Here is a 24,198-nt window from a genome sequence, read left to right as displayed (position 1 = left end):
GGCGCCAGGCCCCGCCAAGTAGCCACCGGGAGTGAGCTGGTACATACCTGAGCGCCCAGCCCTGGACACCAAGAACCACCAATGCACCGACCCCTGAGGGCATCAGTCACTCTGACTCAAACTGATCGCCAAGGAGCCAGAAAAGCCTCGTTTCTCACCCCCGCTAAAGCTCCTGTTGATTCTGCATTTGTGTGTTCATGTGTGTGTGACAGAAAATCAGTGCAGAGTTAATGCAGGCTGTTCTGTTGCCCCCTCCTGATCCAACACAGCATGAAAATCACTAAACCACGTAAGCCTCTTGTGTCCTGAAGTGATCGAGAGACAAACACACTCCAGACACATAAACAAAAAACCTTTTTGCACTTTTATCAATTGCACGATCATCCTACATGAAGACCAGACACTATGGCTTAAAGTGGTGTCCCAATTTTCTTGAAAGATGGAACTGATATTATACTTTTACTTCCCCTTTACTTCCCCTAAATCTTCCCTGTTTGAGTAACCATTGATTAGTCAAATGGATTCAATTCAATTCAATAAAAAATTTTTGATCCTGAAGGTTGACCCCGAAGGAAATTGGGTAATTCTAATTATTATGCAGTTAGTTCAAATCATCAAATCAAGGCCACAGGAGTCTCTGTTAGATGACCAGATGAATTAATGACTGATTGATACAGCCTGTCCGTTAACATATATCAAACTTTTGTATTTGTCTCTAGACATTTACATTTTCTCTTCAAGGCAAACAACACATTATCTTCCACTGAGTTATTTATATGATCCATGTAGTCCTGTGGAAAACACTGAGTGGTCCATTACACAGTAATAGTTTGTGGCTCTGCGTGGTATAAATGAGATCTCAGTGTGTCCTGGAGCCACGGAAACAAGATAAAACTGGTAGAAACCTTAGTAATAATGGGAATGAGAGCTTATGTGTTTCAGTGTGTGTGCCCGTGTGAAATCCTGCTGCTCAGCCCTGCAATTAGCTTCTGTGTGTGCGCGTGCGTGTATGCGTGAAAGTAATGCCTGGAGATGCTGTTAACACTTCATCTGTTGCTATAACAACTGCACCAGGCTCAGTGTTAGTGAGCTGGCTCACTGACTGACTGGAAGGCTGTAAACAAACTTCAGGACTGATCGTCTCATGTGGAGGCAAGTTCACTGATTGACTGCCAGATGTACTGACTGATAACTGGACAGGGTCCATGCAATGTTTAATACTAGGTTTCAAGATAAATCATAACAGTTGATACAAAAACGTTACTCTTCCTGAACAAAGGCAACTTTCTGAATATGGATGAGATAGCAACACAAGCATTTTTTTCCTTATATGCTGTTATATAGGGTTGAAATAATCTCACCACTTTAATGAAAGTGGCTGGAAGTCGAGCAAACGAAAATATCAGCAGAACTTTTTAAACAAACAAACAAACAAACAAACAAACAAACAAACAAACAAACAAACAAACAAACAAACAAACAAACAAACAAACAAACAAACAAACAAACAAACAAACAAACAAACAAAAATCTATACTTCAACAGTGACGTCCATGGAGAAAAAGGAGAGTGTCTGACCGTTGTGGTAGAACTATATGCCTTATATGAGCTTTTTAATCCTGACACCTAGTGGTGAGAATTTAAAATTGCATTTTAGTGACGCAGCAAAAACATAAATATCGCCTTGAAAAATTGTAAATAATAATAATACTAATACTACTACTACTACTAATAAGAATAAGAAGAAGAAGAAGAAGAAGAAGAAGAAGAAGAAGAATGAAAAGATATAAATAAAAATAGAAAACTGAGGGTAGTCTTTCATAAGATGAGAACTGGCTGATCTATGCAAATTCCCACAGAAATGCACAAATTGTCATTTACAGCATGATAATTTCCACGGGCATCTTAGACATCACGATTATTTGTTTGCTTAAGACATTTTGCATATAGCAAATGTTAGATGCAATCTAGATTTTAAGAAATCAGTCACTGACATATATTCTGGGAATGTGAAGAAAGAGGTTTTTTTTTTAAAGCAAACTTAATACTGTTTTCCCCTTAAACTTTTTACTCGGTCTTAAGAAAATGTGTTTTTTTTAATTTGTGGAATAAGTGGGTCAAATATATCAAACCATTACAATCAGATTTCATGGAGGTCTTAAGTGAATGATCGTGTCATCTTTTGTATTTCCTCTTTCCTCTAGCAAGTTTTACTCCTCTTTTTTTCTTATATTGCTTTCTAAACTCACTGATATTTTTTAAGTAACTAGACATCAAGGAGATTATAGGAAAATAAATACAAAAATATATTACATACGTCAAACAATCGAAAAATATGCCATACTTTTGAGCTTTTTTAAGATTATAGAGAATCAAGTAAAATATGTAAAATGAAAACCTTATTGATTACTAAAAGCCAATTTGAATACACCTGTTTGTTTATTTATTTAAATAGATAAATGTAAAGTAGATCAAGCGGAACTGTTGTTTACTGGATGGCAGGAAACTCCGTGGATGTGACACACTCTCCTCGCTCTGTCCAATCAGAAGAGACAGCTTCTCTACGTAATTCCGCACATGTGACGAACTGTCATGGTAGCCTCCTCGCTCACATCCCAACTGTAAAGACAAACTGAGCGCGGATATTTTTGTTGTTTACTGGTTAAATATGAAGTATTTGCTCCGGCTGGGGCGCTCGTTCGCCCGCCTTCATGTCCGGTTATGTCACCAGAGTGTTTACAGCCGCCATACTAACGCATGTAGAGTGGGAGTGGACCTCGGAGAGAAGTGAGTGGTCTTTCCCAGTTTCCATTCTCTTCCATGAACTGTGAAATAAAGCGAGCGGTGCAGGGTCACTGGCAGTTTCACGTGTTGTGTTCTTGCTGTTTTTGTAGGAAACTTGAAATCTCTTCAGGGAGGTTTGCCAGATTTGCTGATGGAGCTGCTGTAGTACAGGTACAAAAAAGTCTTCTTTGATTTGTCTTCGCCCTTTCTTTTTGCTTCTTTGTGTATTGTTTCTATTTCTGATTCTGTTTACTACTAATCCTCCTTCTGTTGTGGTAATTCATTAAACACCAGGCATAACTTTGTTGGCAAAAGATCTTTATTACAGAATAGTAAACCATGGGCCATCAGCATGCAGAGAATCGTCACTTATGCACAGGAATCCCACCAAGAAAAAAATCCTTTCAACTGGTAGCAGCCGGTCTATTAGTTTGGCTTTATGTCCCATGTCCGTTTTACCCAGGACGTGTCAGCACAGCACAGCAGAACCTATACTGAGGCTTGTATTGTTCGTGTTCATATGTTCAACTTGTAATTCACCTCTGTGGCTGCTTATTAAAACAGAGCAAAGATGACCTGTGATTTTTTAAAAAAATGTTGTTCTTCAGGTTTAAATGGTGACCACTTTTTCCTTTTCCCATAGCTCGGAGACACCTCTGTGATGGTGACCGCTGTGAGCAAAACCAAACCTTCTCCGTCTCAGTTCATGCCGCTTGTGGTACGACTCCATGTTTGTTACAGCCGTGTTCTAAGTGGATTTGACTTTATGAATCCCCGATGTAAGGAAACATCTGGTGGGGTTCTTTTGATTTAATATCCTTTTCAACTGACAGGTGGACTACAGACAGAAAGCTGCAGCTGCTGGTCGGATTCCCACGAACTACCTGCGGCGAGAGCTGGGCACCACCGACAATGAGATCCTCACCAGCAGACTTATTGGTGAGTTAATAAGATAAGCGCTGTCCTTACTGAGTGTATAACATTGTCGTGGAGGTTTGGTTTCCTGTTTAATTGGAGTGACCTGACTAACTTTCCCGTTCGTTTTGCTCAGATCGGTCGATTAGACCTCTTTTCCCTCCTGGTTATTTCTATGACACTCAGGTAAGTTAAATTTTAAAGAATTTTCACTGTCATGTGGTGATTATGTTGCCACATTTTTGTTTTCTTGCACAAAGGTGATAATCCTCCCATTCTGTTTTAATGTATGTTCACTCCTAAAGATCCTCTGTAACCTGCTAGCAGTCGATGGCGCCAATGATCCAGATGTGCTGGCTATTAATGCAGGTGAGGTAAATCTCAGCTACAGAGATTTCTTCACAAATCAGATTTGTTTGTTTTATATCCTCGAGTAAAACATTATATTCTTCCATTAAAGCTTCTGCTGCCCTGGCCCTGTCTGACATCCCCTGGCATGGACCAGTGGGTGAGAAATATGCATATTGTTTTATTGATCTGAAATGGTGGTTTTCACTTCACTTTCAGTTCCTGGGACATTATTGTTATTATTGTTTATCTCCACCTTGGAGCTACTTATGTTATTGTGTGTGCAGGTGCTGTGCGTGTGGGTATGGTAAATGGAGAGTTGCTGGTCAACCCCACGAGGGCAGAGATGGCTTCTAGCAGTCTTAACCTGATAGTGGCTGGAGCTCCCAGCAGTCAAGTGGGTAAGTTAATAATTGGTATGTGATAAGCAGCAGAATATCTAGTGTTTATAGCGGCATGTAGTTAAGCTGCTAAGTTTAGAATTCAAACACTTGATCAAGTGTTTGGAATCACTTTGCTGAGGAGATAGTGCCTGCAGAAGTATTGACTTCCTGTATTTATAGACTTACCTTTATGTAAATTGTCTTTTATTGCTTCTCCTTTATGGGGATTTATTCATAATAGCATTTTGTGTTTTAAATTTGACAATTTCTGCTAAAGGTTACCTTGGACTTTTTTTAAATCTTTTTGTGGCCTGGATGTGTGGCTTTCTGTAATAATTCAGTTTCTGAGAATCCTACATTTTCCTGACTCCTGCTTCTTGTGCCTGTCTTAGACAGCATCACATACTCATGTTTCTCTGTGTCTGCCAGTGATGATTGAGGCATCAGCTGAAAACGTGCTGCAGCAGGACTTCTGCCATGCTGTGAAGGTGGGAGTGAAACACACCCAGCAAATCATACATGCCATCCAGCAGCTGGCACGAGAGCAGAAGGTGACTAAGCGCACCCCGGTCAAGATGTTTTCACCCCCGGCTGACATGGTGGAACATGTTCGGAGGTAAGAACACAGCCTGAGACTGAGGAAGATGAAGGCAAAGGATGCTGGGAATTAAGCAGTGTATTTTGAAATGTTTTGATAAACGAGAAAACAAAATAATCTTGAGGCAAGGGTAATGATTTCATTTAATGGTTTGGCCAAAAATAGGACAAAAATAGGATTTATATTGTTCTAGCTCTCAGAAATGACTTGCTTTTCCTTTTCCTGTTGCAGATTAGCTTCTGAGAGGATCTACGCTGTTTTTACCGATTATACTCATGACAAGGTAAAATCTATCATCTTTATTCAGCTTTCTGCTTCAGTTTATGTATTAGGGAAGTTTACCTAAATAACTGTAATAATCTCATCATAATCTTTTTAGATTTCGAGAGATGAAGCAATCAACAAAGTTCGGCTGGAAACTGAAGAGGAACTTAAAGGTAGGCCTTCAAAGTTATGGTGCATGGAAAGAATTTACAGTTGAGTTTCCAGTGTTGCTGTATTTCCATCTTTAACCCCTGTCAATTGATGTCGTCGATTCATAGAAAAATTCCCTCAGGCCGAGCCTTTTGAAGTCATTGAATCCTTTAACACTTTGAGCAAGGAAATCTTCCGTAATCTAGTGCTCAATGAGTACAGGAGGTAAGCACTCTGTGTTGTGGGTGGATATTATAATGTCACATCATCTGGGTGTGGAAAAATGGAAACATTGTGTTTCCCATTTTGTGTTTTTAGGTGTGATGGAAGAGAGCTGACTGGTTTAAGAAACATTTCATGTGATGTAGATCTATTTAAACCGCTGCATGGCTCGGCTCTGTTTCAAAGAGGACAAACACAGGTATGCTAAAGCACAAAGAGCCAACAAAAGTCGTAGTTCATTTGGTAAATAAGTTGGGTTTTTTTTGAAGGGATTGAAGATGTTTGTGGCTGTTTCTTCAGTTTTGAAAGCAAAAGTATGACAGGTTTGAATACAACAGCAGGAACGCTGAAACTGTAGTCGAGATATGTCGCTTTAATGACTGTTACACAGGATTTTTTCCTGGCTCAGAGTAGGCCTGTTTGGTACACACTTAAGCATGATCAGTTTAAATAAAGTATCGTCTATGAGTCTGTGTTACCAGTGTACCATTCTGTGTTTAAAAAATCCTCTAAACTGGAAAAACTTGGATGTTACCTGTAACAAAGTCCTCCTCTGCTCCCTGTAGGTGCTGTGCAGTGTCACATTTGATTCCCTGGAGTCCAGCATCAAAACAGATATTATCACTACAGCTTTAAGGTAAAACAACCCGAACACATATCCCAAAAAGTTGATTCTGTTCATCTGGAAGTAGCGTTTTCAGCGGGAGAGAAAATTTCGTTACTCACCCAAGTGACTTCTTCAGTCACTTGCAGACCCCTGCAGGTTTCCCCTTAGATCCTGAGACTGAAGAAGTCACTTTGATGAGTGACTAAACATTTGTCCCGCTGAAAACGCTACATCCAGATAAACAGAATCAACTTTTTGGAATTTCCTTACATGGATGCTCAGACGGGAGCATGACCATAACTGGATATTTGTTGCTCATGCTGATACTGTTTATCATGGATTAAAAAAACGGTATCACCTCATATACTTTATATATACAGATATGCAGTATGTTAATGTAGTATTGAAAAGGATCATTGTTCAGGAAGTTTCAAGGAATGTATTTAAAAAGCTAGTTATTAATTGTGGAGATACTGCCAGCGTCTACCAACATCTGCACTCCTGTGATGCATGCATTTCTTTTTGCAGTGGCATCAAAGACAAAAACTTTATGCTTCATTATGAAGTAAGTAAAATCATTTTTTAAGTCACATAGTTTATCAGATATTAAATATAATTGTTTTAGTTTTCAAATAGAGCTGTAAAGTCAACTTTCCTTTCTTTTAGTTCCCCCCATATGCAACCAATGAGACTGGAAAGATGGGAGGCCTCAACAGGCGAGAGCTTGGACATGGTTTGTTTGACTTTTTTCATCCTCTGTTTGTATTCAGTCTAATAATCCCTCATTTCCATCAAGAATCTTTTGTGCATTGTTCGTGTTTTTGCAGGAGCTCTGGCCGAGAAGGCTCTGAGACCAGTCATTCCTAAAGACTTCCCTTTCACCATCAGGGTCACTGCTGAGGTGTTAGAGTCAAATGGTGAGTGCGGGGAAGCAATTTTATAAGTCGTAATATAAAAAGTCACAAATACGAATGTGTCCATTGCTCTTATTTTTCAACATATTTCCATCTCTGCATGTCCTCTCAGGATCCTCCTCTATGGCTTCAGCGTGTGGGGGCAGCCTCGCTCTTATGGATGCAGGTACTGTTCTGACTTTTTAGTTAATCCAGGAAAAATCCAGTTGTAAATTGCTCTCTGGACCTTAGACGTGCAGACAGCAAACATCAGCTTTTTTTTTTCAAAGTGACCTGAATTTTGCATGTGTCTGGATACGATGCTAGTCAGATAATATGTCATATAATAATGATTAACTAATATATCTAAATCTGTGTTGCCAGGTGTGCCCATCTCTTCTGCTGTGGCAGGTGTAGCCATTGGTCTCATCTCCAAGGCTAACCCAGAAAAACCTGCTGAGATAGAAAACTACAGACTATTAACAGACATTCTGGTAAGTCCAGTTTGTGATCAGTTATTATCACTAACAAGTGGAAGAAAGATTATAGTTGAATGCTCAAAATGTTATTGTAGTTGTTCCTGGGTATGACAGGTGTTGAGTATGAGCTCTTAACTGTTTCGTAAACAGGGAATAGAGGATTACCTGGGAGATATGGACTTCAAACTGGCAGGAACAAACAAGGGTATCACTGCTTTACAGGTACTGCATTGAGTAACTTGTAATAAGTGTCTAAGAAAGATGTTTTAGAAGTAAAATTTAATAAAGCTAGCTGAAGGGACATCACTTTTTCATAGAAATGTTTTAATATAAACTGTACTCAATGTGTAAAATATTAAAGAAGAGACCAGTATAGTGTTAGAGCTTTATTTTATTCTCTTTTTATTATAAGACAGCACTAACTTGTCTCTGTAATGGCAAGTTAAGCAGGATTCTTCTTAGTGAAAGTGTTGTTCTGCTTAAACGACTGCGTGGTGAAACATAAATGGCCTTTCTGATACAGATGAAATGTATTAACTAAATTTTCTTTATTTTACCTCCAGGCTGATGTGAAGATTCCTGGGTTGCCACTGAAGGTGGTCATGGAGGCAATCCAACAGGCCACAGGTAGCCCCAAAACTGAGAAATATACTCTTTATTAAAATTTTATTTGCATGGCTGTTTTTCAGCATTTGCCTGTTGTTGTGTTTCAGTGGCAAAGAGGGAGATCTTGGGCATTATGAACAAATGCATAGCAAAACCCAGAGAGAGCAGGAAAGAGAATGGACCTGTTGTAGGTAGGTTATGTCTGAATATTATATATATAGAAAGATGCAATATTTAATAGACAGTTTTTACTGTCATCTGTTCCAATATGTGATGTTTTCTGTCTTCAGAAAATGTCCGGGTACCTGTCTCAAGGCGAGCTCGCTTTGTTGGCCCTGGAGGCTACAACCTCCGCAGGCTTCAAGCTCAAACAGGTAATGTATAAGTAATAAAGTCTGAAAAAGGCAACTTGGAATGTGATGGTGACGTGATGCTAATCCAGCAGCACACAGATTTGTTTTTTCATAATAGAAACTGTTGTGCAGAATATAAAAACGTCACCACGTTTTCTTCTTTGCCTTTAGGTGTGACGATAAGTCAGGTAGACGAAGAGACTTTTTCCGTGTTCGCTCCAACACCAGGAGCCATGAACGAAGCCCAACACTTCATCAGCGAGATCTGCAAAGATGATGTGAGTCTCCCCCACTTGTAATTACCTTTATAATAGCAGTCTGTCTTTATTCAGAGCCTTTCAAAATTTGTGTTAAAATTTGCTCTACAGAGAACCCGAAACAGATTAAAAAAAGAGGAATATAGTATAAAGCTTAAGCTAGATGGCATTTAAACAAAGAAATAAGAGAAATAATCCTGATCAGTACACTTAAAAAAACAGGAAAGCTCTCAGCATGCTCTAATAAAACATAAAATATATATATCTATATTTATATATTCTAATAGTTTCTTTGCACCCTTTTATGCACATATATAAACTCAATTGCTGTTTTATATCACAATGCAAACATGACCTGCATAAACAAATCAAAACATTAAGAACAACTGCTTACACATATTACACATATTCATAATGTATGTAGGTGAAAATGGGTCTATTTCTTTGTTTTGCAGCAAGAACAGCAGCTGGAGTTTGGTGCTATCTACACTGCCACCATCACAGAAATAAGGTAAACTAAAACAATGCGTTATTTACCAACAGTGTTTGTTTACAGTTATTTCTCCACACTTGGAAACTGATTTATGTATAAATAAAGTATTGCAGCCTTCATACATTCATCTGTTCTTCTGCTCCTCTGCTTTAGGGACATTGGCGTGATGGTGAAACTTTATCCCAACATGACTCCTGTCCTGCTGCACAACTCCCAGCTGGACCACAAACGGGTTTGTGAATTTGTCTGCGTAAAATGGTTTTCCTTTTGAGTCTGATGGTAAGATTTCTACTTAAGTCACTTCCTTTATTTTCCTTTTAGATCAAACATCCGAGTGCTTTGGGCTTAGAGGTGGGACAGGAGATACAGGTGCGTCTCGGTTACTGCAGACAAGGCATTGCGTATTTCAGTCTGGGATGCTTGTATCTAAACTGTGTTCTGCTAACAGGTCAAGTATTTTGGACGGGACCCAACAGATGGCAGAATGAGGCTTTCGCGGAAGGTGCTCCAGTCTACCGCTGCAAGCGTCGTAAAGAGACTGAATGACAAACAGAGCATCTCCATGGGTTCAAGCGACATGCAGACGACCAGTACAGATTCGTGACACTCCCCCATGACTGCCTAACTTCTGGCTTTTCTGTCAGAGTAGACTTGGACTGAGTCAACTTTCCCTTTTCAAACAACAGATCTTGTTACGAACTATACATAAAGAAGGTTACTCCGCTGCTGAGAGCATGGATGTGGCTAAAATGCTGCTGACATCATGACTCTGAGAATTTGCACAAACAAACGGATAAGACGAGGAGGCAAACATTTTCAAAAATACAAGTGTCTACCCATTTTCATGCTCTGTTGTTTGACTGTATCAAAGTCATAAGATTTTTCTTTCATTACACAACAACAGTGCTTCTGTCATTCACATGTGTGATAATGTTGCCTCTTGAGGCATATTTGGTATCTGTTGTAGCAGCGTGTCCACTAAAGAAAAGAAAGGCAAGTGGGTGATGTGTTAGAGAGAGGCGTTTTCTTAATCTTTATATGGTGTTGCATTTATATTATATGTGAGTAATAAAATGTAAATAAAAAATCAGCCACAGGTGGGCCACATGCCAGTGTACTCCTAGTGCTGTTACCAACCATGGATAAGTAGGTCAGGAAGGGGATCCGATGTAAAATCTTCAAATCAAATATGTGGATCATCAAGAATGAACGACTACCAATGGTGCTGTTGACCAGCAGGGTGCTGGTGGAAACTGCTGTGCAAAGACAAAGAAAGAGGAAAGCAGGAGAGAAGGAAAGGTTTGTAAATGAGAGTTTACAAACCCAACTAAAAGGAGTAGCAGTATGTAGACGTAATATGTAAATAAAGTCATTAATGATTTCTTTATTCATGTCTTTAAGTCAACAAAACACCTTCCAACCGTGCCAGAATGTACTGAGTGCATGCATGTAAAATTTTCTTCATAAAAAGCTGATTTAATTGCATGTTTCAGTGGCCACATGCAGGCACACAAGTACTGCTTCAGCGTGTTTTAAAAAAGACAGTTGCTTCACAAGCAACTGCTTCACAAGGGCAGCACGGTGGCACGGTGGTTAGCACTGTTGCCGCACAGCAACCTGAGTTCAATTCCAACATCAGGCCGGGGTCTTTCTGTGTGGAGTTTGCATGTTCTCCCCGTGTTTGCGTGGGTTCTCTCCGGGTACTCCGGCTTCCTCCCACCGTCCAAAGACATGCAGCTTGTGGGGATAGGTTAATTGATTAATCCAAATTGTCACTAGGTGTGAATGTGAGTGTGAATGGTTGTCTGTCCCTATGTGTTAGCCCTGCAACAGACTGGCGACCTGTCCAGGGTGTACCCCGCCTTTCGCCCTATGACAGCTGGGATAGGCTCCAGCGCCCCCCGCGACCCTGAAAAGGATAAGCGGAAGCGAATGGATGGATGGATGGACAGTTGCTTCACAATAGAAAAGGTTCATCCAGTGGGTCCTTAAAAGAAACTGAGTGGTGGAGATGATAACAGGAGAGCTGTAAAATTTCAACATTTATTTAAAACAATTTATTGCATAATATTGGACAGGGAAAGATCTAATAACTCTTTGGAGTCTTACAGAAGAATTAAGTGTTTCTCTGTTCAGCCTTAATCTAAGAGTGTTAGTAGTAATGTGTAGGGTTGCATCAGGAAGGGCCTACAGATCTGGAGGGAGGAGGAATGAAAGTCAGTAGAAGCAAGGCAGAATACATGTGTATGACTTAAATACCTCTGGGCTACAATCCAAAACAACAGACAGTGCACAAGACAGTATAGGCAGGGTGGAGTGGCTGTCGAGGTAATTTGTGGATATATTGGACAAAGGATGTTGAAGACGAAGCTTGCCAGACAGGAGGACAAGAGGATAACCTCCGAGAAGATTGATGGATGCAGAGGAAGGTTGATGTGACAGAGGAGGATGGACTGAGATGGAGGCAGATGATCCTCTGTGGCTCACCATTCTCTGCAGAATAGTTTGAATTCAGTCATGTTGGGAGGTTCGTGAACATGAACGGCCTGTTTAAGGTCATGCGTCTAATTTAGGTCCCAACTTTGAATAGACCAATCCCAAACCTTTGTTTTATTTTTGTTTTTTTTGTTTTTTTTTTGAGGCATTCAGTGAAGTTTTGGTGTTTTGGATCATTGTCTTGCCGCATAACCCAAGTCTGCTAAAATTTCAGATGGCTGGACATTCTCATTCATGATTTTCTGGTAGAGGACAGACTTCACGGTTCCATCAGCTGCATAAAGCAGCAAACCAGACCATCACACTACCGTCACCATGTTTGACTGTTGCTTTGATATTCTTTTAATTAAATGTTAGTTTTACTTACCAAAAAGTTAATCTTTTGTCTGAGGAATATTTTCCAAGAAGTCTAGAAACTTATGCCAAAAAAACCCATCAAGCTTTTATTCCTTTCTTTCTCTGTAGATCATGGCTTGAAGTGTTGCTTTTTCCAAGACAAATTCCTCGTTTGTGTAAAAAAAAACAAACTTGTCAGTTATGATTGTGATTAATTAACGTGAAAAACTCTGTTAATCTTCTGCTTAAGTAAGTATCTGCTTCCTCTATGAATTAAACAAGCTGAACAAAATCACATCTGTACATTATGCCAACATCTGCAAACAGCTATGGGTGCTATTACCTTTCTCTACCGTTGGTGACGCGGTGAGCTGGAGGAGCCGCAGTTCTGCCATTGGACGATGCAGCCCGGGGGAGGAGACCCCGCGGCAGTTAGCGCTTGATTGACGTAGAAAAAGAAAAAGAACACAAGATCGGATTACAAGATGGCGGTCTGTGGACGTTAGCAAGAAGGCCGTTAGAGTTGTTGTGTTCTCTCAGAATTTTCCAGTTTAATATTAGGCCCCTTAATAAGTAGATTCACGTCGTAATATGTTTATGAAATACCTACTAATATATTTTGTTGCTATTGGGAACTAAATTTAAACATGCATGTTTTATAACATGCGGTTGGAAACAAAGTTAACAGGTCGAGGAAAACACTAGACGGGTGAGGTGATAGCTTGTTAGCAGAAAGCTAGCCTGCTAGCTCCGACTCGTTTAAACCATGTCGGACACTCGGCGGCGAGTGAAGGTATATACGCTGAATGAAGATCGGCAATGGGATGATCGGGGTACCGGGCACGTTTCGTCTACATTTGTCGAACGACTGAGGGGGATATCGTTATTAGTTCGGGCTGAATCGGACGGTAAGTTCCCTGTTAGCATAGTTGTTGCGGTGGTTAGCATGCTAACTCCTGGTTGTTCGGAGAGAGCGCTTCGATTGCCCACAGTGGGCACCAGATTACCTTATTAGACTTTTTTTCTACATGTGGGGCAGACTTCGCCGTCATAGTGCCAGAACTGTTAATATTAGGCACGTCTCTCAATAAATGGCAAATATTTATTGAATAGCTGTTGCTAGCATGCTTATTAGTTTAGTCCGACGGGATCTCTATAGCATGGTGCCCCTGAAAGTCTGAACGCATAACTTGTTATTCCTCTTTGTGGTTCATGTATGTGACAAAGAAAGTACATAACGTTATTACAATAGAATCTAAGGTCTGCTGTAGTTATTTTACCTTTGTTTTTAAGCATTTTAGTTTAATTCGATTGTTTTTGTGTGTATTTGCATAGCCATGACTGTTTATTCCCAGGCAGAATAACAAACCTCGTCTTTAAAGAACCGGCTTTCTAACTGGTTTGAATATTTAGTCACCTATATCTCTGTGCTTTAGGATCACTGCTATTGGAATCGAAGATAAGTCCAAATACTGCATATCAAAAACAACAGGTAAGTTTTTATTATTACCTGAGTCTGGCTCAGCTACAGATAGCACACATATTTAAATAATCCCAACACTGGTTTGAGATCTGCTGCTGGATAGTTAATGTAATCTAGGCGAGACAGTAGAAATTGGCTGACTGATGCAATTGTAAACTTGGTATCGAGTAATAATCGGGTAATGCCGTGAGTAATTACCACATATGAACCACACCGGTTTGTAAATCAAGGTATCATTAGAATTATGGCATAAATATGAAGTCTTCCCACATTTATAGCTGAGTGTCTGAAAGTCAACTTCCACCTTCCTTTAACAGTGAGCTGCTGTAATTGATGAAACATTTAACTAATTCAACTTAACCTTAACCTTGTAACTCTGCAAGTTCCTAAATAAAGAAAAATATTTTCCACCTTTTTCTAAATATTTTTGCACGTCTTTAAAATTACTGCTCTTTGTTGAAGGTTGTTGAATAACTTCCTTTTTTTAGGTATTGGAGGCTGACAGCAGCTCTTGTTCTCAGACATGTTGAGGCGTGTTTTTTTTTTTTTTCTTTCTTTTTTTTTGTTGTTGTGTTGCATGGGGTTTTTTTTATGTATCACTGTTATTGTGATATGACACTTTTATATTACCTAAAAATTTATAGCATTATTAATGATTAGAGTCTGGCTAACTTCAGGTTTAATCCTGGATTTCCAGTGTTTTGGAGCTGGTTTACTTCTTATGGGGTACATTACTGTGGCAATTTACACTCGCCTAATCTCCTCAGGAATGGGGCATGTTTGAGACAAGAGATCAACATGTTTGAAATCGCGTCCCATGGAACAATTATTTCTATGAAATAATGCATAAAGATCAATTAGAGCTTAGTGTGCAGATATTAAGAAAATCTGAAGTTTGTCTCAGCATCGGTAAGAAATAGAGATTCTTGAGGGCAACTTTATTCCTTGCTTCTTTCCTGTTGACTGCAAACAATATTAAAGCAACTTTATTGTTGTATAGGCTGTAATACATTGAAATGATACTAAAACAGGCAATTTAAACCTTTTCGTTTCTGACGTCATGAAACATTTGCAAGTTGGCTACTTACCAGTTTGAAATCTTTTATTTTGTTAAATTTTGTCTCTACTTGCCCTTAGACTATTTCAAATTGCGGAGACTGAGTGAAAGAAGCGGCAAATCTAAACGTCATTAGCTTCTTTTTATTGTAATATAGTAATGAGGTCTTCCCAGATCTTTGACATTAAGTTTGTTGCCTTAAATTATCAAAATTTGTACACACTTTACTATTTACTTTAATCATTATTACTTTAAGACATATATAACAATACTTTAAAATTACACAGCGCTTTTCTTCTCACACAGACTGACACTGCTGTTTTGGCTACAGAAGTTGTGTTGCAGCGAGTCTGTATTATCGGTTTACCTACTTCATGTTATATAATGCTAATTTTATAGCATGATAGTATTCATAAACTATGCCCCTCAGCTGCTAATAGACCGGTTCATGTTTCTGGTTGGTCATGCTGCCATTGCTGCCTCTTTCATGTGAATGTGGTCATAGCTAGATCGAAAAACCCCTGTTTGACTTATTTGATAACCACCTTGGTGAAGCTAGGTACAAAAAAGATATTCTGCATGTGTTTAGCTTGCTTTGTCTGTTGTAGACTTTTGTTCAAATCATTTTCATACTCTGTGGATAAGTCACTGTCATGCTAGAGGAGTGCATTCCCACCAGGATAGAAAACTTTATCCTTCAGATACACTTTAAGGATTTGCACCCAAATCCTGCCAGCAATACGTACAAGAAGGCATAACGGAGCCACAAGATCCTCTGTCTGCAGGAGTTAAATGTTGACGTTTTTATTTTCCTTTGCTGCCTGTGTGTGTGTGTGCACACATTTGTAAGCATGTGTTCAGTTAACATACAATTTAATGAAGTGTATCTTGAATAAGTGTCTGTGTGTGTCTGTGAGTGCCTGCCGTGAAAGAGTTAAGCGTGTCCGTGTGTAAAGTTTAATAATCCTTTGTCTTTGTTCCAGGACACATTGATTGTCTGGTCAGAAGCAGATAACTATGACCTTGCACTCAGTTTCCAGGAAAAGGCTGGCTGTGATGAGATCTGGGAAAGAATTTGCCAGGTAAAACTCAAACCAGGAACATACAGCTGTTTCACTGATGCTAAAATTCCATTGAGCCTACCACAATGGGCAAGCTCTGTTGATCTATTTAATAGTTTGTGTACTGGACAAATTACTGAGAAACGTTAACCTGTGCAAAGAGGTGACTGTACACATGATACTATCAATTGTGTTCATTTAATAATAGCTTTTATTTGTGACTCAGGTCCAAGGTAGAGACCCTGCTCTGGACATCACCCAGGACCCCATTGATGAGTCTGAGGAAGAGCGCTTTGAGGAGATTCCAGAGACAAGCCACTTAGTTGAGCTCCCCCCTTGTGAGCAAGGCAGACTGGAGGAAATTGCCGACTTGGTTACCTCTGTCCTTTCTTCACCCATCCGGAGGGAAAAGCTTGCCCTGGCCCTGATGACTGAGGGCTACATCAAGAAACTCCTGGGTCTCTTTAGAGTATGTGAGGAAGTGGACAACAGGGAAGGCCTCCATCACCTCTATGAGATTGTCCGAGGCGTCTTATTTCTCAATAAAGCAGCCCTCTTTGAGGTGATGTTCTCTGACGACTGTATCATGGATGTGGTGGGCTGCCTGGAGTACGACCCAGCATTGGTTCAACCTAAACGCCACCGGGAATTCTTGACCAAGACGGCGAAATTTAAGGAGGTGATCCCTATCACAGACTCTGAACTGCGGCAGAAGATCCACCAGACATACAGAGTTCAGTACATCCAGGACATAATCCTGCCCACACCATCTGTCTTTGAGGAGAACTTCCTATCCACACTCACCTCCTTCATCTTCTTCAACAAGGTGGAAATTGTCAGTATGTTGCAGGTAAGGATTCAAACCAAGCTATTTATAAAACAACATTATGAGTTAATTATTTAATCCACTGTGTAGTTTAGCCAGTACATATACAGTATTGCTGTACATGTTGTGACTAATTAAAATTTGTTTGACAAATGACCCTGCTTGTAGATTAGTCCACCAAGATGACTCATGCTTAAAACCAAATTAAAATTTTTTCTTTAAATGTATTTAATTCTCATGTGAAATGTTAAATCAAGTGGGAAAGCTCAAATAATAAGTGTGAACAGATGGAAATGTATAAGCCTGTAATGACTGTACAAATAATGTATGCGTAAGATGTGTGTGTCAAGTTTTGTATTGTGATGATGACCAATTAAAACTATACATTAAAACATTTTCAAAATCTTTGAGTGAATAGGTTTAGGCCCATTGTAACACTTGTATGTGTATTGTAATATGGTGCAAATGTGAGGCATATGTTCTGAACAATAAGTTTTATACCACACAATTATTTTCATGGTGTAAACAAACAGGACCTTAGAATTCTTTCATTTCACAGTCAGGTGACTGATTTTAATTTTCTGTACGGTTCTAGGACTCATGGGTTTATTGCTGGAATAATTTGCCTTTCATTCTTGTTGTGCTGAAATTGCAAGTCAGGATTAGATTTTCTGTTTATTTTTAAGACATGTTTCTTTATTGTTCTGATGTTTTAACCCGGCTTTAAATGTGCCGCAGGAGGATGAGAAGTTCCTAACGGAGGTCTTTGCACAGCTCACAGATGATGCGACTGAGGACAGTAAAAGGAGAGAATTGGCAAGTTTTAAGAAGTTTTTTTTGTTCTTGTTGTTTTTTTTTTTGTTTTTTTTTTGGACATATGTTGAAACCTCAAAGTAGTTGCCTTTCATAACCATGTTTGAGAAATGAGCCCAGAAATGGCGGTAGGCACAGTGATTTTTATTTGGGACCGGTTTAATTATTTTGATCTTTGCATTTCTCATTTATATTGTCATTTATCTATCTCCTTTTTTTTCCCTCCTCTCCTTAGGTGAACTTCGTCAAAGAATTCTGTGCGTTTTCACAAACGTTGCAGCCTCAAAACAGGGATGCGTTCTTCAAAACTCTGGCAAATCTAGGCATTTTACCTGCTCTTGAAATAGTAATGGTACGTTATAGTTCTGGCATGAATGTGTATCTGAGGTAGTCTTAATAAAAGTCTTTTTTTGATTGGTCAATGCTCAGTTGAATTAACTTCTTTTTTTTTTTTTTTTTTTTTTTGTTCAGGGAATGGATGACTTGCAGGTGAGGGCAGCAGCTACTGATATTTTCTCTTACCTGGTGGAATTCAGCCCCTCCATGGTTAGGGAATTTGTCATGCAGGAACCTCAGCAGACAGATGATGTAAGCATCTAATCATTATTTTTTTTAAAAAAAAAGAACTTTCTCTTTAATGAAAGCAGTGTTTTGGCAGCCCAGGCTCTCTCAGTTTCAAATAGTTCATTACCACATTAGGCATGTAGAACAGTCCATAACTGAGGTGAAATCTAAATAAGGAAAACTGTTTGCTTTGTGAACAATGAGGGAAACGAGGTGTTTTGTATTGTGACAACAGCCTGTCACTGTTGGGGCTCACGTGATGTGCTCGATTTTTACTACAGAGCCATAACATTTGAAGGCATTTTATAGCTGATACACAATTTACATGTTTGATAAAGTAGTATAAAAACACAGAACTGTTATAGAGAATTACTGAGACAAAGTTTGATTAACTTTCTTTAGTGTCCTCTGTTGATCTTCTGTTCTGTGTACAAGAAGGCTTTTTTTGTTTGTTTTAATACTGTGTGTTTGCCCTGTTTTTTTGAGAGAGACAGTTTTCTTTTCATGCCATACAAAATTTATTTTTAATCTGAGCGCGCTACTGTGTTAACTTCTCCTTTGTTTGCTTTGTGTATTTGTGTTTCAGGATGTTCTCCTGATAAATGTTGTGATTAAGCAGATGATTTGTGACTCTGACCCAGAGCTGGGGGGAGCTGTCCAGCTGATGGGTCTGCTCAGGACACTCATCGACCCTGAGAATATGTTGGCTTCCACCAATGTAAGCAAAATCAACCAGATTTTTGTTGATTTCTTCCCCTTTCCTTTTTCTCCAGCCATTGCTCAATGTTGATCACTCTGCTTTTTCATTTAAATCAGTTGTTCTCAGACTTTTATTTGGTGTGACTCATTTCCCCACACTTTTTAGTCATTAACAATGAAGAAAGGATCCAATTTAGTCAAATTAGGGTCAGTGGAGTCTTCTGTATTTAAAAAAACAAAGTCTACAAAGTCAAGTTTATTCAACTTAGTTTCACGCATTATTTTTACCCACCTGCAGTGGCTCTGCCAGTGAGTCCTGCCTCACAGTTGAAGAAACACTGATGTAAAGCAGCACATTTATGGTGCCTACCTCATTGTTATCTGACAAAATCCCCCATCTGTGTCTCCACATGTCCGTTACCACCGCTAGATTAAGTATATGTGTCCCCTGAGTGAAACCTTAAACACTTATTAAAGTTTTTTTGTGTTTGTTTTTTCTGCTAGAAAACTGAGAAGACAGAGTTTCTGAGTTTCTTCTACAAATACTGCATGCACGTGTTGACTGCTCCTCTGCTGGCCAACACTGCACTTGACAAAAATTCAAAAGGTGAGCTGGGAAGTTAAACTAGGGTACAACAGACTGGAAGAAAGGAAATTTCACTGTTTAATCTATGTAATCACATTTCAGATCTGCAGGAGGGATCAACAAAGGTCAACCCAGTGTGCCCAGGTGGGTGTTATTTAAACTGTCAACCATGAACTACTCAACAGTTAGAAATTTGTGCATTTGAAGTGGCTTGAAAGTACTGCTCTTGTAGTAGACAACATCATTATATTATTTGTTTTTACCTGAACCCTTCCAAAATAAATGACCAGCAGCTCTTACTAAGGGTTCTTTTTCTTTTAGAGGACGTGAATAAGAAATAAAATGTTAAGCTAGTCACCAGACTATGGGAACAGCTTCAAATTATTAAGGAAGATGCTGAGGATCACAAAATCTGGAATGACTCTTAAAACCATATATTAAAGGATTGTACACTTGCTGTCTGGCTTGTATTTGGAAATGTACCTGGACAGTGCTGCATGTCCTAACACGATTTGTCTTTATTTGTGTAGACAACTTCCAGACAGCTCAGTTGCTGGCACTGATCCTGGAGCTTCTGACCTTTTGTGTGGAACACCACACCTATCACATCAAGACCTACATCATGAACAAAGACCTGCTTAGAAGAGTGCTGGTGCTGATGAACTCAAAGCACACGTTCCTTGCTCTTTGTAAGTTCCCTGTGTTCTGATAGTGACTACATTGTGGTTGAACCTCATATACAGATATAACCATACCAGAGCTGTGTAACTGCTGTTTGTATCCAAGCTCACAGAAATAATACAGATAAGACTTTGAATCATATCGTGCCTCGTTTTTTTACAAAGTAGCTCTGTTTTTGTCCAAGGTGCTCTGCGTTTCATGCGCAGAATCATTGGTCTAAAAGACGAATACTACAACCGCTACATCATCAAAGGGAACCTGTTTGAGCCTGTCATTAATGCCTTGCTGGACAATGGGACCCGATACAACCTCCTCAACTCTGCCATCATAGAGCTCTTTGAGTTTATTAAAGTGGTATGTAAAAGCACAAAGGCTACTTTAACAAGCCTTTGTTTTTGCATTAAATATATAATGATCCACCTTTTGCTTTCCAGGAGGACATCAAATCACTCATAGCTCACATCGTGGATAACTTCTACAAAGCACTTGAATCCATTGAGTATGTCCAGACATTCAAGGGCTTGAAAGGACGATATGAACAGGAAAAAGACCGGCAGAGCCAGAGACTCAACAGGTCAGAAGCAAGGGTCATTCCCTTACTGTGATCTTTATCACTCATGCACTCCACCACATAAATTTACATGTATATATGCCGACTTTACATAGTTTTCTATTCCCATTTTGTGCACACCCCTACTGAATTTCTGCATGTTTTAGTCAACCTCTGTTAACCCTAGTGCTTGTCATCATTGTTCAGCTTCATAACCTTCATTTATATTTAATCAGAGACTTATTACCACAAGGTAGTACTTCCCCTTGTGTAGACACCTGTACCTCATGAAGCAGTTTTCTCAACTGTAGATATCGAAGAGATGCGCGGTCTTTGGATGAGGATGAAGAGTTGTGGTTCAATGACGATGATGACGATGACGATGGAGAGGCAGTGGAGAAGAGAATGGGGGATGACTTCTCTGATAGCTACGGCAAGTACATGGAAGCCAAAAAAGGTAAGCTATATTCTCTTACTGTATGAATGTTGCTGGATAGTTTTTCCCAGATTGTTGCATGATCCTAGTTTGTGTTGTAGGAGCTGCCAACGGAGCCAATGGTGCCAATAACAATGGGAAAGCTGCTGCCCTCCCACCTGCCTCACCAGCCGTCACTCCAAACAACAGTTCAGCTTCTTCTGTCAAAACTGTTCCTCTTCCTGCCACACCAGTAGTCAAGGTAATATTTCATGTTGCATTCTGAGAAAGACTTGAATTCCTATCCTGTCCTATCCTAATCCTTTGTCCAATTTTGGGACAGTATAACACAGGACAGTCTTTAATTTTCTGTGTTGCACAATATGTTTCGAGTGGTATCACAACATGAATGCAGATAAAAGTTACACAAGTTACTTGTTGTTTGACTTCACTGGTCAGAATAAGTAAAATGTGAGTGAAATTTAGAACACTATGTTTCAGCACTAATAGCTGTCCTGCGCTCCTGCAAAAGTACATGTTGAAATGAAACAGTCACTCTTGTTGTTGTCTTAGACTGCTCTGGTTGGTTTGGTGGACTACCCTGACGATGAAGATGAAGAGGAAGATGATGAGGAAGAAGACCAGTCTCCAAGGAAGCGGCCTCGTTTGAGCTCCTAAGGCGAATTGTCCTCTTTGGTCATGGTGGACGGACATTGAGTCCCTTTGAAATCCCCTCCTCTGGTTGTCTCATTGGCTGCCTGCCTGTGCCACCTGTCTCACTGAAGAAATGGACAAAGATGAGCTCCCACCTCTCTCAGTCCCTTCTGATTGCTGCTCCAGCTTCTCCCTCGGCAAAAGGAGATAAAGAGTTGCTTTTGTTTTGTTTTGTTTTTGTTTTTTTAAAGAAAGAAGGATCAATCTGTGTCTCAGCCTGTTTACCTCTTCCTTTTCAACAACCTCTTCAGGGAGATTCCCAAATCTCTTTTCTTCCACCTGAGAACCTCATTGACCCTTTGAGAATTCATCTCTCCCCTCTTTCACTCCTTCCTGCTCTCCTTTCCTGCTCTCACTTATTCCTCCTCACCCACAACCCTAAACACCAACAAGACATTGAAGTTTGAATTGGTGGCACAGCAGTTCCCAGCTCTACAGGGCTAAGGAAGCTGCAGTCCAACAAGAGCCCCACTGCGCCTGTCACCTCTTATTTAAAAAAAAATAAATAAAAATAAAAAGCCCTTCCATACTTCTCAAATCCAAATCGATGAGCTCCAGAGAGAGGAAGTCAGATCACAACCAGCCAGTGTATGAACTTGACAGCAGGTCAGTCAGGCTAGCAGGACTAGCCGTCATAGTAATAGAAAGCTTGACTGGCTGAAGCTGTGTGTGCCGCCCTCCCAGAGAACTACTTACTTTAGTCATGGATAGAGGGACATCATAGAAAAATCCCCAAATTCTTAAGACAAGGGAGCTGACCAGTGAGACTGGGATGAAGACTAAGAGCGAGAGGAGCAGGACTCAAACCTTCAAAAGCCATGTTGTCAGTTTGGTCGAGGCACACACACAAACACACACACACACGATGATACACGCACATACAAGACTGTGTTAGCCAGGAAGTCCTGTATTTCATGACTTTGTTAAAAAGTACTGTACAGATCTTTTTGTTCCTCTTTTTAATCTTTTGCCCCTGACGTGATTTTTGAAAGGGGAGCAAGACCCCTACCTGCCTGTGTTCTTTTTGTTGTCGCACAAAAAGGTGGGGTCACTGTTCACCCTTTAGTACAGTTCATTTGATTCAGTGTACAAATACAGAGAAGTCCTAAATGCTGGTTTAAAAATAACAAAAAAACTTGCAGTAAAGTTTCTTTTTTTCAGTCAACATTTCGAGGATGTCTGGAATTTTGTACTTAAGTCAAACTTGGCGTCCTCGTTACAGTGTGCACATCATCAGCCCAGTTTGTGTTTTAAAAGGGTGGCAAACCTGAGTCGTTCATCCTTCTCCCAGACAGATCTCAGGTTCAGAGTTTAACTTGCATCAGAAACAAAAAGCTGCCCACCTTGTTGTGGCACAGCTGGTATAAAAGATGGATGTAGCCAGTGGCGTCACCCACTGGTTTGTGAAGTCCTGTTATGAAGCCTTGAGCTTAGCCTCTTGTAGTTTTAAAACCAGATGTGAGAAGGGGGGAGATGATCTTGCTGTGAACAAGGATATCACACACTGGATCCTACCCTGACTAATCCTCTTTTCGGATTCTAATAATGACTGCAATTTACAAAAGTGAGCTTCATGTTTTATTCAGTATTACCTGAAACTAGTGATTGAAACCATGAAGCCATAAACAAAGTGTACTGAGGTCATAGGGCAAGCAAGTTGAGGGCCGGTTTCCCATAAACTTCAATTTTTTTTTTTGCAACCAGAGTTGGCCCCATCCACACTGGTTTCACTTTTCAGTCCTGGAAGCTGTGTCCATCTTTTATACTATGTTCTGGCCAGAGTAACACTACTAGATGGTGAATAATCAGATATTACATATACTGTGGAGACTTCTTCTAATGAGATTGAGGTGCTAAAGGGGGCTTTTGTTTTCATTTTGAGGGTTCAAAATGTCGTTCTGCTCTGGTTGAGATCTTCTTACTCCCAAAATTTAAAGCCTATTTCAAGTTTTTTTTGTTTTGTTTTTTTCATTTTCTGTTTAAAAAAAAAAAAAACACAAAAAAGAAGAAAAATAAACCCTACAGATCAAAAGTTAGTTTAAGTCCTTTTTTAAAAAAAAGTTTTCATTGACTGAATGGATGATCTGTTTTTATTAGGTATGATAAATATGATTTACCCCGCAGTCAATGCAGTGAAGTTTTTGAATCAAACAGTGGTTCTTGTGCGTATTATTTCTGACAACACACCGGTGTGATGAAGCGGGATAATTCTGTCGGGTTGGAACATTTCTTTCATTGCTTCTTCTCTCATGGTCCCAACACAAGCACATAGGAAGATGAAGGGAATCTAAACTGGGTAAAAAAAATTGCTAGATCAGTTGTTCATGTACAACAACAAAAGCAGGAGGTAGGAAATGAGAGAATTATTGCCAATGTGCTTTTCAGGAGCAGCACCTGCAGTGAATTGTCTTTCCTCCTCTATGTTGGTTCCATCCAACAATGACTGTTTCTGCTCTCCCTTGATGAATTTGTACCAAGTGCATTTACTACCACCATCCATTCTTAACATTTGTATGAATTTATTTGATAAGTTTTGAAATTAAATGTGACCCTGACATTGAACTT

The 24,198-nt window shown here is 39.6% G+C and overlaps 2 protein-coding genes across 4 annotated transcripts; both read left to right on the top strand.

Annotated features, from left to right (window-relative positions):
- The first annotated feature begins 2,548 nt into the window (after nt 1-2,548).
- Nucleotides 2,549-10,739, top strand: pnpt1 (polyribonucleotide nucleotidyltransferase 1). Of its 3 annotated transcripts, none has more exons than XM_026190823.1 (28): nt 2,549-2,787; nt 2,895-2,955; nt 3,428-3,502; nt 3,618-3,723; nt 3,836-3,885; nt 4,005-4,068; nt 4,160-4,207; nt 4,335-4,448; nt 4,860-5,046; nt 5,260-5,311; nt 5,408-5,465; nt 5,571-5,667; nt 5,761-5,863; nt 6,231-6,301; nt 6,800-6,836; nt 6,938-7,004; nt 7,099-7,188; nt 7,298-7,351; nt 7,549-7,658; nt 7,794-7,865; nt 8,207-8,270; nt 8,357-8,440; nt 8,540-8,623; nt 8,774-8,880; nt 9,315-9,370; nt 9,506-9,584; nt 9,674-9,721; nt 9,801-10,739. In XM_026190823.1, the coding sequence occupies exons 1-28, from the start codon at nt 2,669-2,671 to the stop codon at nt 9,954-9,956; spliced, it is 2,313 nt and encodes a 770-aa protein (XP_026046608.1). In that variant the 5' UTR covers nt 2,549-2,668; the 3' UTR covers nt 9,957-10,739. The 3 variants fall into 3 exon arrangements, with proteins under 3 accessions (XP_026046608.1, XP_026046610.1, XP_026046609.1); XM_026190825.1 differs by lacking the exon at nt 2,549-2,787 and adding an exon at nt 3,100-3,283; XM_026190824.1 differs by lacking the exons at nt 2,549-2,787; nt 2,895-2,955 and adding an exon at nt 2,976-3,283.
- Nucleotides 10,740-12,625: 1,886 nt separating this feature from the next.
- Nucleotides 12,626-24,195, top strand: ppp4r3b (protein phosphatase 4, regulatory subunit 3B). Its single transcript, XM_026191216.1, has 16 exons — nt 12,626-13,092; nt 13,621-13,676; nt 15,708-15,806; nt 16,012-16,635; nt 17,350-17,427; nt 17,660-17,776; nt 17,896-18,012; nt 18,575-18,706; nt 19,192-19,294; nt 19,376-19,417; nt 19,804-19,962; nt 20,139-20,308; nt 20,389-20,528; nt 20,816-20,961; nt 21,042-21,181; nt 21,493-24,195. Exons 1-16 carry the CDS (start codon nt 12,951-12,953, stop codon nt 21,595-21,597), a joined length of 2,370 nt encoding a protein of 789 aa, XP_026047001.1. The 5' UTR covers nt 12,626-12,950; the 3' UTR covers nt 21,598-24,195.
- Nucleotides 24,196-24,198: the final 3 nt, after the last annotated feature.

Source organism: Astatotilapia calliptera, chromosome 13 (assembly GCF_900246225.1).
Source record: "Astatotilapia calliptera chromosome 13, fAstCal1.2, whole genome shotgun sequence".
NCBI classification, from domain to species: domain Eukaryota; kingdom Metazoa; phylum Chordata; class Actinopteri; order Cichliformes; family Cichlidae; genus Astatotilapia; species Astatotilapia calliptera.
Note: the sequence above shows the minus strand (reverse complement) of the source record. Positions and strands in the feature narration are given on the sequence as shown.

Coding starts and splice junctions, on each gene's coding strand:
- ppp4r3b (XM_026191216.1), top strand. CDS start 12,951: ATGTCGGACACTCGGCGGCGAGTGAAGGTATATACGCTGAATGAAGAT. Junction 13,677..15,707: donor CTGCATATCAAAAACAACAG/GTAAGTTTTTAT, acceptor TCTTTGTTCCAG/GACACATTGATTGTCTGGTC. Junction 20,529..20,815: donor CAGAGCCAGAGACTCAACAG/GTCAGAAGCAAG, acceptor TCTCAACTGTAG/ATATCGAAGAGATGCGCGGT.
- pnpt1 (XM_026190823.1), top strand. CDS start 2,669: ATGAAGTATTTGCTCCGGCTGGGGCGCTCGTTCGCCCGCCTTCATGTC. Junction 4,208..4,334: donor CCCCTGGCATGGACCAGTGG/GTGAGAAATATG, acceptor TTGTGTGTGCAG/GTGCTGTGCGTGTGGGTATG. Junction 7,659..7,793: donor GACTATTAACAGACATTCTG/GTAAGTCCAGTT, acceptor TTTCGTAAACAG/GGAATAGAGGATTACCTGGG.